Source organism: Anopheles gambiae, chromosome 2, assembly GCF_943734735.2.
Source record: "Anopheles gambiae chromosome 2, idAnoGambNW_F1_1, whole genome shotgun sequence".
NCBI classification, from domain to species: domain Eukaryota; kingdom Metazoa; phylum Arthropoda; class Insecta; order Diptera; family Culicidae; genus Anopheles; species Anopheles gambiae.
The window spans coordinates 45,705,658-45,722,952 of record NC_064601.1 but is presented as its reverse complement, the minus strand read 5'-3'; the positions used below and the strand labels follow the sequence as shown (position 1 = coordinate 45,722,952).

The 17,295-nt window shown below is 44.3% G+C and overlaps 1 protein-coding gene across 24 annotated transcripts in view; it reads left to right on the top strand.

The window, feature by feature from the left end:
* The window catches only part of LOC1278776 (polypyrimidine tract-binding protein 2), a 272,767-nt gene that overhangs the window by 233,003 nt on the left and 22,469 nt on the right, over positions 1–17,295 (top strand). For 16 of the 24 annotated variants that reach the window (XR_009765440.1, XM_061650468.1, XM_061650463.1 and 13 more), the window contains 5 exons: positions 8,130–8,256; positions 14,819–15,090; positions 15,184–15,492; positions 15,572–15,857; positions 15,941–16,170. Coding sequence is in view for 23 of the 24 variants with exons in the window: in XM_061650468.1 (XP_061506452.1) it covers positions 8,130–8,256; positions 14,819–15,090; positions 15,184–15,492; positions 15,572–15,857; positions 15,941–16,170 (1,224 nt within the window). In the remaining variant the exon portion in view is untranslated. The remainder of the gene's footprint in view (positions 1–8,129; positions 8,257–14,818; positions 15,091–15,183; positions 15,493–15,571; positions 15,858–15,940; positions 16,171–17,295) is intronic. The other 8 variants (XM_061650466.1, XM_061650458.1, XM_061650451.1 and 5 more) reach the window with 3 other exon arrangements.

Below are 17,295 nucleotides of genomic sequence, written 5' to 3'. Positions count from 1 at the left end.
CAATCAGGTGGGCTTTCGTATGGCGTAAAGTACAGTACATGTGCTACAAAAATCATAAATATTAAAATGCTCATAAAACTACAACCTATTTGAACAGAATTATAGCAACTGCACAGAATTATGTTTTCTGATGCTCTGTTACCGTTTACGCATTTGTTTCACTATGCCGTGTAGATACAATGTTGCACCCTTATATGTTGCACCCTACAGGGACACACGCTAGTACACGCTATAAAGCAAACGCTCGCTATAAAGAGCGGATACGGGATTTAGCCAGCCTCAATGCATGAACACTGCACTCCACAACGGGGTGGGCCCCGTTATCCAGCGATGAAAACAACGGTTAATGAGTCATCGTCGCCGTCGTCTTCGTTCAAGTGTTGCGCTCGCCGTGCTTGCCCTCTTACTCTAGTAGGCACTCGAGCACAAGCTCTAGCAAAGCGCACCCGGGACGGATGCATGTCGGGAGGTTCCGCACCAACCCGTAGCGTATGTTTGTTTCACTTAAAACCCTAGCTATTTGCTGCGAGCAAAAGACAGTGTTAATTTCTTTCTGTTGAGTGCAAAATTATCATTCCTCTGCACACAATCTTTTATCCCCTGTTGGGATGGCGCTGTCCTTCGGTTTCTCTTTTCGATGTGAGCAATTACTTTTTTTTTGGGTGGTTGGTTATTGTCTCCTTTGGCTGGAATGCTCCATACGAGAGAATACGAGTGCGCGCGAGTGTGTTTTTTCCAGGATGATTCATGTTGAACCTTTTGTTTGTTCATTTATCACGCAAAGGGTACAGTAAATGGTGTAATGAGCGTGCATTGCTGTTAAATCCAAGGGATTTAAAGTTAGAAATACCACGCAATGGAAGCATGAAGCAGTTGGTTTTACAAATAATTGTTTAAACATCACTCGCTTTGCTTCATTTCTGTTAGAAACATGAACATTTTGAACTTACATACAATGTGATTTACGTACAGTCGTACATGTAGACATTTAATTCAATCTGTCTTATAAAATAAATATACGAAAAATTGTGTTCATACTCAGCATGTTGGACTGCAATTGTGCATAGATATTGTAAATAACGTTGATAGAACATTCGATAAACGCAGTAGCCCTCAATGAATCCCTTCCGATTTTAAAGAATAGAAACACAAGGAGTATAATAACAGATGTGCAAACTCCTCCAGCTCTTGCCGCTGTCAAAAGTTCTTCTCAGTCCATTGTAATGCGTTGTGCCAAAACAGGCATTCAAATGAAATTTAAAACCATCTGCCATCGGTATGTGTAGAGTATAATTCATCGTTGCCGTTATCGTATGTTAATACCGCGCGATACTTGCTCGCTACCTAACTACCTAAATCCAGTCGAAAACACATTCTTGCAGCTGCTTTCATTTCAAAATACCGTCGAGCACGATTATATCCCGTTCCCCGTTTGTTCTCACTCGTTTGAGGAATCCCTGTCGAGCACGCAACTGCATTCCGGGCAGAGAAATTCTTTATGAACTTTGACAAAATCAAAGTCCCTCCCTGCTACGGTAACAGTTAATTGGGTGTATGTGGAAATGAGCGAGGGAGTGCGGAAATGTGAATACCGCGACGAAAGGAATCGTTGCTATGTTATGCCCATCGACGTGTATGTAATACACATGTATGCAGCATCAGCAAACAACAAAAAACATGATATTACCTATCACCGCATTCATATCGTTTTCCGCCCGACATCAAAGGGATTGAGGGGAGGGGGGGGGTTCGGCGTGTTTTCAATGTCCCGGGCTGACGTGGACTCTGTTTTGATTCTGTTCTAACGATGTGTAATGGACGCCAATAAGCCACTCCGAACGTACTTTAAAATCAATCATCTGCAGTCTTCTGTCTCTCTCTCTCTCTCTCTCTCTCTCTCTCTCTCTCTCTCTCTCTCTCTCTCTCTCTCTCTCTCTCTCTCCAAATTTCAATCGATGACTGCTGCCCACTAGTGTTGTGTAAATCTAATTCGAGTTTATATATCTGAATGAATCTTTCAAATGATTAAATGAATCGGAAGCTCGTTTGCAAAGATTCTACAATCGCAAGTGTTTCATGAATCTAGAAAGATGAATTAATAATTAAACATTCATAAAGCTTGAGCTTCTTATTATGCTTCTTCTTGGTGTCACAACCTACGTGGTCATAACAGCCTATGCAGGCATACGAGATTCATGAATCCTTGGAAATTCATGAATCTTTAGAGATTCATGTATGTTATCCTCGGAGATTAATTAATCTTGAGAGATTCATGACTCTTTAGAGATTCACGTTTCTTTGAAGATTCAATTCGAGATTCGAATCATTCATCGCTGAAGATTCATATGAATGAATCTCAACGAAAGGTTCAAGGAACCCAACACTACTGCCCACCATCAGCAGATGCGTGGGGGTCCTATTTTTTACCATCATCATCATCAAAACTGCACCAAGGTGGGCAGGGCTAAGCGAGCGTTCGGTTCCATTCCGAGAAATCATTTAATGTCATTTCACGGTTGAACTCTCTCGTGCAGTCTCTGCATGAACCTTGAGGGTCCTTTTGCCGGGACGTCCTTTAGTGCTTCTCGAACATCGAGAAAGTTTCTCGAAAGAAGTCTCGATTGCTTCGCTGTTGCTGATGCTGTTACTATAAATTCGTTTGCACCCATACACACTTAAGATGACTTTTTATTTCTATACGGCGAGCTGCAGCAGGCCTCTCAGCAGCCCGTTCCAAAGCCCGTTGGCCCTTCTCAATTCATACATCTTCAATATTTAAACGCACATGAATTCTATACATGACTTCCACGTTCGCTTACATCAATACACAGCATCGAGTGGTTGGTTTGTTCAGTTTTTTGTAGTCTTCTTCTTTAGCTTTCCCCTCACTCCATGACTTTGTATGTTTTGTATCTGTGCGTGTGTGTGTGTCGGCAATGCTCTTAGCCTTCTCCTCTAACAGGTTTGTTTTAACTCCGTGACGTACCACTATTCGCGAATCCTTTACATCATCGCCCCTCGCAGTGTGGGCTTTGAGAGAGGAGACGGCCGCAATTTCGGATGGGTCCTGCGGCTATACACGGTTGTTCCATCCCTTCTTCCCGCTAGGCGTGTGTTGTTGGGGGCCGTATATAGAAAAGGAACCTGGCCCTCTCGTGTGCGAGCTACCATCATGATGTCAGGAATTTGTGTACCGCTTCGGTGCGTAAAGAGAAACCCTCCCAAAAGGGAAAGTATTTGCTTTTGTTTGTGTGTGTGTGTGGGTGGTTGTGTTATTGCCATTATCATGCGAACCGCTACAACCTGATCCGGCTAGATACAGCACAACCGCCACACCCAACCCATTACCTTAAAGCGTGCCGGAGCGCGCCCTTACTGTGACGGATTCCAGGGGACGCAGTGGCACGAAACAGCAACAAACAACAGATTGGGAGTTTTCCGCGGGAAAACTCAGCGCACTCAGGTGTTGATAGGTGTACACGGCACTGGGCCACACAAAAAGAAAACCAAGCCAGGTCGCTTCGCTTTAGCGGCGTATGCCTAAAATGTGTAATCTGCCCTTGTTTGTCGCTCGGTGGTGGTGTACACTGTCACGTCAGAGCACCGATGGTTCGCATTGTATGCGAGAGCAAAGCGTTATCGCCATGGTGAACGGGTTGTGTTGGATGGTTTGTGCCTCCGATGTGCGATGGGAACCGGATCCATATGGTAAATGTAGCGAACGCAGGCTTGTCGGTGTACAAAATCTGTTCACAGCGCATCCAAACCGACCCGGGAACGTGTGGTATTACCAACCAGCCAGAGCCAGGCTTTAATTATGGTGGTAATATTATTCATTAGTCTTCAATTTTCACCCCATTTACGGTTGAAAACGTCAGGAAAGTGTTTTGTGAGTGAAGCGCAATTTATTACGGCACTCCTATGCTCCTCGTACGTGATGTTTTCGCACTAAAGGATTGAAAATGGAATTCAATTTACGTTGCTTTTGCCAGGATCATGCGGGTGAGAAAGATCCTTAATACGATTACCGATCGACTTTGTGATCGACCGTTTGTGTGGCACATCGTTTTGCCGAGATTTACCCTTCGTTTAAGAATGGCCCCATTGAATTATGTGCACTGTCCTTCTCGTCCCAATTTATCTATTTAAGAAATATCAAAAACACTTCAAACATCAACCACAAACGCCTTTCCCGAAAAAACGAAAAGGAGAAAGCTACCCTTCTGTTCGATAGAAAAAACAACTCTTCTATCTCAGGACCGAACACTACCCTCGAGGCACTCCCGGTCGATTATCGGAGCCTGTTTCATCAGACTCCGGAGAAGGGACAACGGTTCCCAATAACAATGAAGTGTGTGGTGAAGGGCCAGGAATGATGTCAGTGGGGCCGTTGCTTTGCCAATGGGGATAAGCTTAAAGTGCTCCCTGAGTGCGTGTTTTGCGAGGGTTTCGGTCATGTAAAATGGATAATGGAGGTAGTCATATCAACCGCAGCAAAACCATCGCCGAGCATCGCTCACCCCGTAAAAACGTCCCCCAAAGTCGTGTGGTGAAGAAAAATTGAAAACTTCTCCTTACGGACATGTGGAGGGATCCGGTTACCGGCTCTTATCTGAGATAAAGTCCACACCACTCATCCCCTCCCAGTAGCGTAATCTCACCTTGGTTCCGTCACTTGTTTTTTTTTTTTCATTTTTGGGAGTATCTCCCTCGATTTTGGGGTCGACCGCCACCCATTTGGGGCGAATTGTTTGAAGTGGCAGAAAATTGCCTGAGGTAAGCATAAGAGTGGGACAGTAAGCTGTTTAGGATAGAGGTTTGCTCGAATGGGATGTTGCCTTTGCCTACTTCTGTTTATGGTTTGTCGTGCAAATAGCTAGAAGCTCTACCCGCACTCCGTTTTGTATCGAACTCTTGAATGTTTTGGGTAATGTTTTCTGGAAACCCTCTGCTCTCTCCTACCTAAACGATGGGTTTCGTCCCAGTGAAATAGACTTTGTAAATCCATCATCGAACAAACCCTCGTTTTGCCGATTTAAATTAATTTTCAGTGTGTTGTCGCTCGGCTCAACTATCAAACAGCTCTACAAAGAGCTGTCACATTGATATTCCTTTCATAAGTGTGCTTATACCGTTTTGCCAAAAGCGGAACAGCTTTTAATCCCCGTTCTATTTGTCATTTCTTGAAAGCCATTTCAACGCGGACGGATACTTCCGACCGGGGCACCGCACCGCAAATTAATACCAAATCAAGTGAACGGGAGCATCTAGCTTTCATATTGATGCTATTTGACATTATTAATAACGTTATCTTATCTACATAATGTCTAACACCCCACCCAAACAGTCCAGCTGTAACGATCACGGTGATTAGTCGGTGTCAACGTGGGTCCGCAGGGGAGGAGGCTTAGCACGTTCGTCCAGCCAGAAGAGTCTCTTGTTAGCCTTCCGGCTTAGTAGGCATTTTCCGGTCCTGTTTGTTCTTTTCACTTCCTATCCACCCTGCTTCTGTCATTCCACTCTCCTATATTTTCGTCTATAACTGCGCCAGTATTACCGGGGATTAAAGGCGCCCGGGTTTGGATAGTTAAATATTGATTTTACAGCGGGCTGGAAACGTTCTCGAGTAGCCTCAACGACAGGCTTGAATGGGGTGCAGAATGGTGCTGAATGAATGGGCCAACACACTCGTACGCGGGACACTTTGGCAAGGGGCTGAAAAATCAACACGATGACAATTTCTAACGCCAGGATCGGCTCTGTAGTGGCTTGTGACAAATTATGGTCCTACTGGTGGTTGGTGTTGGTGCCATGTAAGTGCCGGCTTAGCTCAATGAAGCGTATTAGCAGCTCACACTCCTCTCCTACATTGACTCGTTGCGAGTTTTCTCTTTCTTTCAAGTCCGCATGTGTCCTTTCAGCGCGTGGCTGCGTCTCGCGTGCAATCGGCAAGATTAAGAGTGCCAGTAAATGTCCTTTGCTTGCTTCTTTTTGAATGAGTCTGCACATAGTGCGCTTCGGACCGAAAAAGTACACTAGGAAACCTCTCGAACTGCTGGTGGATGTACGAAAAAAGGATTGTCATTCCATTTCGTTTTACTTTATTTTTCCTTACAAAAACGCCCGTTCGACCATGTTCTATGCCATCTGTCAGCAAATGGGTTCAGAAGAGCTAAACTCGCTCCACTTCCTTGTCACCATGCGGCGGGTACGTGTATGTAGTGTTATGTAGTGTGGCTCGGAACACCTTTAAGTACCGGTGTAATACTCGTCCAGCCCACCCCGAAACAACCCATTCCAGTTGCTGTTCTACTCCATTTCGCTACTCAGTTTCTTTTCATCTTTACAATACTCTTTACTTTCCAAAACGAGGCTCCAGGAACGATCTCGAAGGAGCAATAAACTGATCCGGAAATGGGTTGCGAGCACATAACACAACCGTCTCCATCTGACTCTGCTTCTCGTTTTGTGAACCGAGGAAAGGTGGAATTTGAAGCATTGCAACCGAATGGGAAGTGGTACCAGTGGCAGCAGCAGCAGCCTTTGTTGCGACTTGTTCGGTGACATTTTGTGTGACACTGCCCTGCCCTGCTCGTCCTTTCTTCAGGCGCCATACGGTGCCAGCTTTAACAGGGACTGGGACTGTGCAGAAAGCGGAACGACGAACACAGAACCGCTGACAGATTAAGTTCGTTTACGTTTTCACGACGCCGGGCGGATTGATGTTAGGTTGATGGTGGTTTGTTAAAGTGTATCAAGTATGCCATGTTAGGACCAACGGAATAGCTAGCATCGTGCAAACATTAAAGTTTGATTGCAAAACGAAATGATTTTCTTTTTAATTTCCATGACAGTATCACATCTCAATAGATACGTTTTCTATTTTGTTGGAGCAATTAAATCAATCGATCAATTTTCTAGCATAGTGATCAACTTTAAAGCATGTAAAAACTGTTTGTACCTTGCTTCGTCTATTTACCGACAAGCGAATTGATGGCAATACACTTGAAATATTAAAACGCTCTTTCTGCTATCGGCAGCTCAAAAGCGGTCGCCCAATATAAACAAAACAGCCGAAAAAAGCGGCGCGCAAAGCGAGCATTGCATAAGTGCCGTAATGTCAAGTGTGCCCACTTTAAAGGTAAGAGCAGGCCACCCGCCCACTCGGTTCGATGGTACCAACAATTGTGTGAAAAACTTCATCGAAATTGCCCGCGGGTGTATCCTGTATCATTTCGGACCATAAAGTGAGTGGCTTTTGTTTGCAATTTTTTGTCTGATTTCTCATTCTCTCTCTCAATACAACCGTTGTTAGAGCTATTACAACATTGAGACCTGAAATGAGTGATGTTGTTCTGTCGAATAAGGCAAACTGAAAAGAGTGGAAAAACGCCATTTCAGCTTAAACCAAATCCAGTAATGAATCATGGACGTTTGTTTCCAAAAACTGTAAAAACAAATTGACATTTTGGGTCATCGTTTACATCCTGAATTGCGTTTCGCACCTCTTTTTGCGTGCTGCGTGCTTGTATATAGCATTGGGAATCGTTCAGGATAATGATCCCTTTCGGGTGGCTGAATGTTGTCCTCTCCCTATTACTGCTGCCACAGAAGATGAGTGTTAAATGTAAAAAAAATCGATTTCCTCTATACATCATGCAGCGATTTATGTGACGAAACGGATATGTTCAAGCCCCGTGGTGTTCAGGATCACCGGATACTGGCAAGGGTATAAGTTTTCTTTTGTTTTAAATTGCGTGAAAATGAGATATATTTTTTCTCGTTCATCCCTTGTTTGGTAGGTCGGTTTTCCAATTGTGAGACTCACACTTCTCTTGCTCGTAGTAGTAAGTCATGGTTTGCGTTTTGGGGCCGTTGATTGAATTATATCGTCCAGAGAAGAGAGAAGAATATGGTACAAACATGAACGCACATAAATGAGTCGTTACTGTGCAGCCTTTTCCCTGGAGTGTGATAATTGAGCGTCCCCCGTTACAGTTTCATTTGGAATGGTTTCCACCATTCTACTACACATGTATACATACACACATTCCGTTAAGTAGGATTCTTTTCAATTTCATTTTGCTAACGAGTTTCATTTTCACCTTCTCTTCCCTGTCCCATTGCAGCGAGGAAGCGACGAACTACTTAGTCAAGCAGCTGTTATGGCTCCAGCGTCGGACAACAACAACCAGGATCTCGCCACCAAGAAAGCCAAACTGGACAGCACCAACACAGTGATCGGTATGGGCATCAGTAAGTGTAACCCCTTTCCCATCTTTTTTTCTTCGCATCGCATGCATCACCACGTGCTATCTTTAAGTTGTAGTTTGCAAAAGAAAAGAGCTATACATAGCGATAGACAACGATAACATTCGCTCGCCCAATAGCCTCCAGTGCGATGATAATTAAATCGAGCGGGGATACAATTGTCACCGTAGTACCCCTCACTACGGTTTGGCCATCATACTCAAGCTCATCCGGTTGGAAAATGAGGAAAATTTAAGACAAACTTGAAACTTGGAACGCTTAATGCGCAGTTAGTGAAGCGAGGAAGGCAGGAGAGCATTGGATAGAGGCCCTACGGTGTGTCGTTTGCAGACAGATCGCTTTGATGTATGCTCGACTGCCTTGCGTCATCGCTTGATTATAGATAAACAATAAGAATACGCAAGCAAGACGCTCACCATGCCGCAAAAAAAACCATGCCTCTTGTCTGGCCGCATTCTGGACGTTTGAACGGCGTGCGCCCGGAAGGTATGCAAGACTCGGTGAGCCGCCCGCTCGGTGTAGCGGAAGAGAAGTCTCGCCAAACATTAAGATTCTATTTGAAGATGATAATCGTTATCATTTGCCATTCGTGTGCCATTCCAGTGGTTGGTTCTGTTCTGTGGGCGGGGTTGGGTTTAGGGGAGCATTGAACAAAACTCGATCGGAAAGATGAAATCGGATAAATGACACGGTGAATGCTTTGAGATCATACGTTCGGCTTCGTTCCCATAATTTTCCACCAACAATGGTACGGGACGGGAAAAAGTTGCTCCTTCTTGTTGAAATAGCCGTACGCGTGACATCGACCGACATCTTAAGGCGTAAGGCTTCCTAGCTGTCACCGGTTTGCCGATACGCTTTCTCCACCGGGGCCCACACACAAAACCCCGGGCCGACCGGGCACGAACATGAATCAGATAATGTCAACCCCTGCGGTGGTACAATACACATTTCCCTTCGTCCTTCGTAGCAAGCTGTTATCATTTAATTTCCAATTTTAAGTGAGCCCAAGAGTGTGGGTCCCGGGGAGTGTGGCCAGGTCTCGGTTCGCCTCGCATTTCCACTCCTGGTGCCGGCGCCGCTTCGGGGATAAAGCGTAGCTTGCGCGAGAAGCGACGACACAGACTGCTAGGTCCTCCCGCGTGGCATTGTTCCCTTTTCCGAAGAAGATAAAACTTTTACCTTTTCAACCCGGCTCCAGATTTTGGCCCCGCAGCAAAGCGGCTTTTCTCGTTACGGATGAAACGAGCGAGTTAAGAGATGTTAAATGATGTTTTATTCATGGTCGATGCAAGAGACCTGTTCCTTTCCTCCATGAATCGTATAGACGGCGATCGGGTTTGGGGGGGAGTGCGCATCTGTTGGAATGTGGCCACAATTGACAACTTTTCCGAGTGAGTGGGAAGCGGTGGCTGGGTTAATGTTCTAGCGCCCTCAAGCTATCGTGTTCTGCCCGGATGTCTCGTGGTGTTCCGCCTGTTTGCGGCTTTGGGAGATTCGAGGTGGTTTGGTGCGCCACAATCCACGGCACAATTGAAGATAAATAAATCAAATGTTTAAGCTCTCGATTTATAGTTGTGCTAATTTCTCCAGTGCTACTCATCAATATGCATTGATGTCTTTTCTGTGTACTGCTTACACTAATTTCAATTTGTGTCGAGGTATTGAACAATTTGTGTGGGATGTATTGAGATCGTTCGCTGAAAATTGTATCAAATTTATCAGAGATTAGTAATTGCAAAATAAAACAGCTTCAATAGAAAGCACAACCATGTTCCACGGGACTTCTTATCAAAGGACTCCGACAAACGTTTAACGTACTACTTTTCCATCAAACTTTGCTAATCTGAAACTGTGCAATGGTGACATATAGTGAGCAGTGTCAAACACTTTTACTACCTGTCTCAGCTTGTCACCTACCATCGAGTAGCCAATTCCGCAGCGAGCAATTTAAATAAATTATATTAATTAAACGGTAATGCACAACTTTATTAAAGCTGTGACCAACCACCAAGCGACAGGGGTTTGTGGCATGTACTCTTTGGCACACTGAATGTATGCCGCAAACATATTCAACATGTTTGCACCATCCACTGCACTGCACTGCCTGCCTGGTGCTGCTGCACCAATAATGCTTAGTGACAGTTAATTAGCGTTTTCCAGCTGTTAGGGAATTGTTCATTTGCTGCTTGTGTGAGAGAGATCGCGAAAGCCGCTTACCTTTGCAAGTGGCAAACGATCCGAAACGATTCCCTCGTGTGTACACCACCTCCATTCAGATTATTCCCAGTCCCGATTTGATTACGGTCGCTGGCTAATGAAACCAAATTTATAACGACACCACTTTTTTATGACTCATCATCACCACTATTCCTTTCCCGAGGAGTAATGTGTTTCTTTTTTGTTACTTTTTCCATCCTAACAGAGAGTAAGCGGGCTCCCAATTGAGACCAATCGTTAAATTTACCACCAATTTACCGTCTTGGGATGGTGGATTTTATGACACTTTACTGTTTTAGAGGGTTTTTTTGCTGTTCTCCTTCGCTTTAACGCCTTCATCCTTTTAAGAGAGATTTTTTGTTCGCTATTTAAGGCTTTCCTTTAAGGACCGATCAGTACGAGTGGTTTCGCGTGCCTTGCACCAGCGAAGTTCGCTGTAAAGGAGCATGTTTTTATATTGCCTAACTGTCAGGCGCAACTGAAGCACGGGTTTCCGTACTTCCATGTGCGTTATATTTGGTGCTCGCTCTCAATGTTTTTTTTTTGTTCGTTCATTCTATTGCAAAAAAGGTAACGATGGACACTTAAAGAGATTGATGCAGTGTACATCCAGCTGAACTGAACAGTTTGCGTGACAATTCATTTCCCATTGAACGTCCTCGATGACTTAAAAACGCATTAAAGTAATGAAAAATAAGGAAGGACGGGAGGCAGTTGGCCCAAATCTTGTCTCGAACTTATGTTTGGGAAAGAAGTTTTCCAAAAGTTTTCTCAACTCGTCGGTAACGTTTATTATAAATCAACGAAATTATTGAGAAAACTGTTACCCCACTTCAGGGAAGTGTGCTTGTTAATGCTTTCTTTCTCCTTTGCCAAATTTCGATGGGCGTTTCATGTACTATCGAGATATAAGAAGTCGCATTAAATCTGTTTTCGTTAACTTGACAGTTATGGTATGGAAGTGTTTTTATATTTTATTTTAATTATTTCTTATACTAGGCTGTACATTGTGTGTAATGTTGGAAGAGTAGCAAATACCCAGCAAGAAAAATATGAAAAGAAAAATTGAGTGAAATACATTGGTTGGACGAACGTTTTACTTTCTCAAGTAGAAACGGATAAATTTAAGTCTATAAAAAGCGAACAAATGAATTGATTACCTTTTATCGCAACTTACCACCGCGTAATATTAAAGAGATGTTCGTTTTCATGAGTTCCTCAATACGTATCAACCACCTACACTTGGGAACACTCATTGTTCACAAGTTTGCGCCACAAGTGTGCGGTAGGTGAGGCTGAACTGTTTACCGTTTGCAATACGATGTCATAGCTCGTTTTTCCACTCAATGAAATCTGGCAATGATAGACCGGGCCAGACCAGTATGCGGTAATCAATAATAACTTAATCAAACTGTACGACACATGCCGTCACCGGAACGTCCTTTCACGGGGATTCGTTCGATCAATCGTTGCCACCGGTCATTACCGAAGAGCGTTTGATTGGCGATAACGCAATCGTTCAAACCCTGTTGACGGAAGTTTGTGTTCACATCCTAGGTACACTTTTCAAGGCGTGCTCTCTCTCTGTCGTTAAAAGAAAGTTAGATTGATTACATTACTTTTATCACACATGTTTCACCATTTCTTAAAGTTTTAGGTTTTACTGTGATTCTCTATAAACGTGTGACATGACATTACAGTTGAATCATATGACAGCGTTAGCAATTTGATGTATCAATGATTGAATTTTTAATAACATTAATTTCATCTCAATTCCATTGGAACGATGACGAGGAAGGTTCACTGCTTTTCCCCGTTTCCTTTTGGCATTAGCAGTTTGATGTAATTTTTACCGTTTTAGAAATGGACATCATAATCATTATGATGTACGCCATAATCATCATCTGCTTTGCCCGCCTTCTATGGCATTGTTTAATGGACAGATTAGGCAAAGTTGCCACTGATTAAATGGATGGTTTTGCATAATTTATTTCCGGAAAAGGATCAGGTAATGGAGCGTAGGCGCTAATGTGGTACATATTTTGATGGCGAGCGTTGTGTGTGTCCGCGTGATTGGATCATAAAATTTGCATTGAATATTATCACTGCAACAAAGAAACAAAGGCACACAATACCCATGCATCCCATTTAATTGACTTAGCAATTAGTGGTTGTATGAGCGGTTTGTTTATGATTAATGGTCATACAACTGTAATCGTACAGATCTAATTTTTCAAAAACAAATTGGCAACAGTATTTTGATGGTTATCAGTTGCTGTTAAATTAAACTCTACCATTGAGAGTTTGTTTTATCCTCGTGATTTTTTTTGCTCCATAAAATGGAACATTAATTTGAGTGGAAACCGTCTCTATAATGTCCATTGTTGGCTTGTTGGACGTTTGTTCCCTTCTGTCAATCCAAACAATCCTTGCCATATTTATTTGTACGAATAAGAAAACCTCGGCACCTTGAATTCCGGATCCGCTATTCGCTACCATCGTCTAGCATGCGTGTTTGCCTTCCCTGCTCTATCACAACTAAGCCTATCATTTTTCTACTAACCCTATCCAAAGGCCTACGGTTAAACGACCAACAAGCGCCACCCTTCCTTATCAAAAGCATTTCCTTAGCAGCCTTTCTCGCCGTTCAACGGAATCTGCATGGGGAGCAATGACCCAAACCCAGAGAATCCCCAAATGACTTATGATACCTAATCATGACGCAGGCCGTCACCTGTCGGTTAGAGGTAGTTTTTCTTTGCGCCCCCTTTTTTCTTCATCCTTTCGGCGGCGCTGCCACAGCAAAGCGTAGCCACAGGAGATCATTAAAAATAATCTACTACATCCATCTCCATTCGCCGGGGTTGGGTGAGATGGATTCCCGTTTCTTTCCTTTGCCCTTTGCAACCCTGCTGCTGTGGATTTTGGAGCAACAGAACATGATGATCCTAGCTGTACACGAGGCTTGGGGAAAAATTGTTTGAAGAAATAGAAGCGAGCCTTGAGGCTGTGAATTGAAAATGAAAATTAATAACAGCTGCTACGGTACCCCGGGTCGGCCATGGACTGGAGATAGTAAAAGTGAAACATTCCCTCGTTTGTAGCACGTACAGGTGCAACAAAGTTTATCAAACACGTCCAATTCGAGCGACGGCCGATGCACAGTCGACCAATTTGAGCGTTTGATCTGATTATGGGATTGAAAAATGAGAAATTGCCGTTTCGAAACATCAGTGTTGTTGTAAATTAAACGAAGCGTAAACGCTGTTGTAATCCGATACTGTTTTTTAATCAACATTAACAGACTTTAAAGAATAGTTGCCATCGCAAGCGGATAAAATCGAGCAACATCATCAACTATTGATAAGGCGCGTGATAGGGTCCGTGTACAAAGAAACAGGGAAACAAGGGCACATACACTTGGTCCGCTACCAAACCATTTCCGATCCATTACGATAAATATGCTACTCCTAACGTTGCTCGCTCTCCCTCAAGGTTTGCGTTAATCCACTTGAAATGAATGCGAAATTTCAATACGCTTTTCACTGCGTAGTTTATTTTTCACAGTAAAATCATTCCAATTCCTCCCGATCTGCCTGTTTCCCTTCCTCATCGGTTTGATCGTGGCGAGAGAAAATATAAGCACATTTTCTCCCAACCCCCCTCGACTTATGTATAAAATCAAAAAGCCGAAAATCATCGAGCAGTCGTGCAGCTGCGCGCTCCTCCAAACTGGTCACTAATTGTAGTAATTAAGAATCAATTAAATTATTGATAATTCATAATAACAAAATCGTGTTCGGAGGCTATCGACGGCATGCTGCTGCAGACTGTTGGACGATTGAAATCCTCCACGTACCGTTCAAATAAGCTGAACAGCAGCAGTTGGGCATTTTGGACTTTCGGTTCATTATCGCCCAGAGAGCATTGGGGGAACTGTCAACGGTACGATGCTATCGGATATAAATCCCCCCCCCCCCCCCCCCACCGAGCAAAAATGATGGCCAAAATCCCTTTGCATATTACCGTACCGTGCCGGCACAAATTTACATTAACGCTGATTACTGAATGTGCCTTCGGTGGGGATAAATTAAACGACAGAGTAGCAATTCCGTTCAGTAAATCGAAGTATTGGAACTGTGGATGAATAAAAATGCCCCGTTCGAATTCGAATTCTTATAGCGGCCGGCTTTTGGCGAGAATGTTGTCGATGTAATGTTCCATTTCCTTCCTTTTTAACGCTTTTTGTAGCTTTGTAGCGATGCCTTTCAATAATTAATAAACCTTTTCCCATCGTTCGTTCCACACAACCACACTCGCTAAACAGCGAAAACATCGCGCGTGGTGCACATCCGCAACATCCCGAACGAGGTGAGCGAAGCCGAAATTATGCAGCTCGGGCTGCCGTTCGGACGCGTCACGAACGTGCTGGTGCTGAAGGGCAAAAATCAGGCTTTCATCGAGATGGGCGATGAGACGGCTGCCTCGACGATGGTGAGCGTGTTCCACGCCAATCCGCCACCGCTGCGGGGCCGTACGGTTTACGTGCAATACTCCAACCATCGGGAATTGAAGATCGATCAAAACCATGCAATTGCGGTAAGTGCACTACTACGCTGCTATATTCTCATCAGAAAAAGGGCTCTGCTTCAATTTAACCCCCTCGTACCCGTTGATATGTCTTTACAACAGAACGTTACGAACGCGCTTCAAGCACAGGATCTCACGCAGTCACCGACCGGGTCGCCGTTGCCGCTATCGATCGAACATACCAACAGCAACTCGCAGAACGCCAGCAGCAACAACACGAACAACAGCTCCACGACACCGAGCAGCGGTGGTGGTGGTGGCGGCGGTGGCAGCGGTGCACCCAACACCGTGCTCCGGGTAATCGTCGAGTCGCTGCTGTATCCAGTTTCGCTTGACGTGCTGCATCAGATATTCCAGCGGTTCGGAAAAGTGCTGAAAATTGTCACCTTCACCAAAAACAACTCGTTCCAGGTATGCACATCAACAAGAGCAACAATTTAAATGCCGTGCCTAACACGTATGTTTGTCCGTTCTTCTTCTACCGATACAGGCTCTGATACAGTATCCCGATGCGCAGACCGCCCAGACCGCGCGAGCATCGCTGGACGGGCAGAACATCTACAACGGGTGCTGCACGCTGCGCATCGACAACAGCAAGCTGACGGCACTGAACGTGAAGTACAACAATGACAAGTCGCGAGACTACACCAACCCGTCGCTGCCGTCCGGTGAGCCGGGCAGCGACGTCATCGCGAGTGCCGGCGGGCTGGTATCGGCGAGCGATCTGCTCCTGCTGGCGACCGGTCAGCGACCGCAGCTGTCCCGCGACCGACTAGGTAAAGCCGACTTTGATAGCTCAAAACAATCGCCCGTCGATGTTTTCGTTGTTGTCAAGTAGCGTGCAACTTCCGTGTAATAGTCAAATTAGACAAATCTCCCTATTTTCTAGTGAACGGCTTAGCGACGCCGGGCGTGATGCCACCGTTCGGGCTCGGGCTCGGTACGCCGGCACTCGCGAGTGCCTACGGTGGCGCCCTGCCCAGCCTGAACGCGTTTGCGCTCGCTTCGAACGGTGCCCTCGGAACGCCGAACCCGGCCAACGTGCGGGGACTCTCCAACGTGCTGCTCGTTTCCAATCTCAACGACGAGGTAAACCGATCTAACGTAGAATCTATTACTATGCATCCTGTCTCTATCTATCACTATCTCTGTCACTCTCTAGCTCCTCCACTATCCTGTCTGTTTCTATCTTACCCCCATATAACACTCGTGTTTCCTCTTTCCTCTATACCTCCTTGTCCTCTGTTTATGTGTATTTCTAACTCTCTATCTCAGTGTATACGTCAAACGTTCTTGCTCGGTGTCTTTGATGGTCTTTTACCAACCCTTAAAGATGCTCGCCACTACTTGTACCTTAATACACCCGATTCGTCACAGCTTTCCTAGCTGTCCTGATCCTTACTAACATACGCTCCTACTTTCACTCTCTACTGTCACGTATAAGTTTTGTCATGTGTTGATTTGTTTCATTACCTTCTTCTATACACCGTTCTGTAGAGGGTATCCTTCACTATTCCACCTGTAAATGTATCATCTTACTTTCCTTGACATCATTCTACATCCGCTCACATCACTATTTATAGTTTGTTTGAAACACTGTTTTATTAGTTTGCGTTTTTTCGTTGTTGTTTTTTATTCGTTTTCTAGTGGATTGATTCTGTTTTCGTTTGTTCTTATTGTTCGTTTTTTGTCTGTTATGTCTTCGATTCATTTGGATATATTTTCATAATTTTGAGCTTTAGCTTTGATGGATGTATTGCCATTAATTTTCGTTCATATTTTCGTTTATACAGTAAATTTTGTGTTCCTACTCTTTCGTTCGCTCATTCGTTTTATCACATTTGATGTTTTTTAACTACTTGATCCCTTTAAGCTGTTGCATTTTAATTATCAGTTCTACGGCACTACCAACCTGTACCCGTACTATCCAGCTCGATGTTTTCAATGTCTGTGCTTTCTTTTTTTTTTTTGTCAGTTGCATTTCCTTGTCCCTACTATCTGTATGGCTTTGTCTGTCACGCTTCGTCTCATAGCTGTTTGCATTCCCTTTTTGTCTTTTGTGTTGTGTTTCGTCTATAGTCTGCGTCTATCCTTTTTTTTCTACATCCCCGAATGCGCCGGTTTGCCGGTAAATAATGGGGTATCCTTTTGCAGCTCCCCGTTCTCTTCCGACTCTGTGATTTTAGTTCCGCATTATTAGTTTCATCTTTCCGA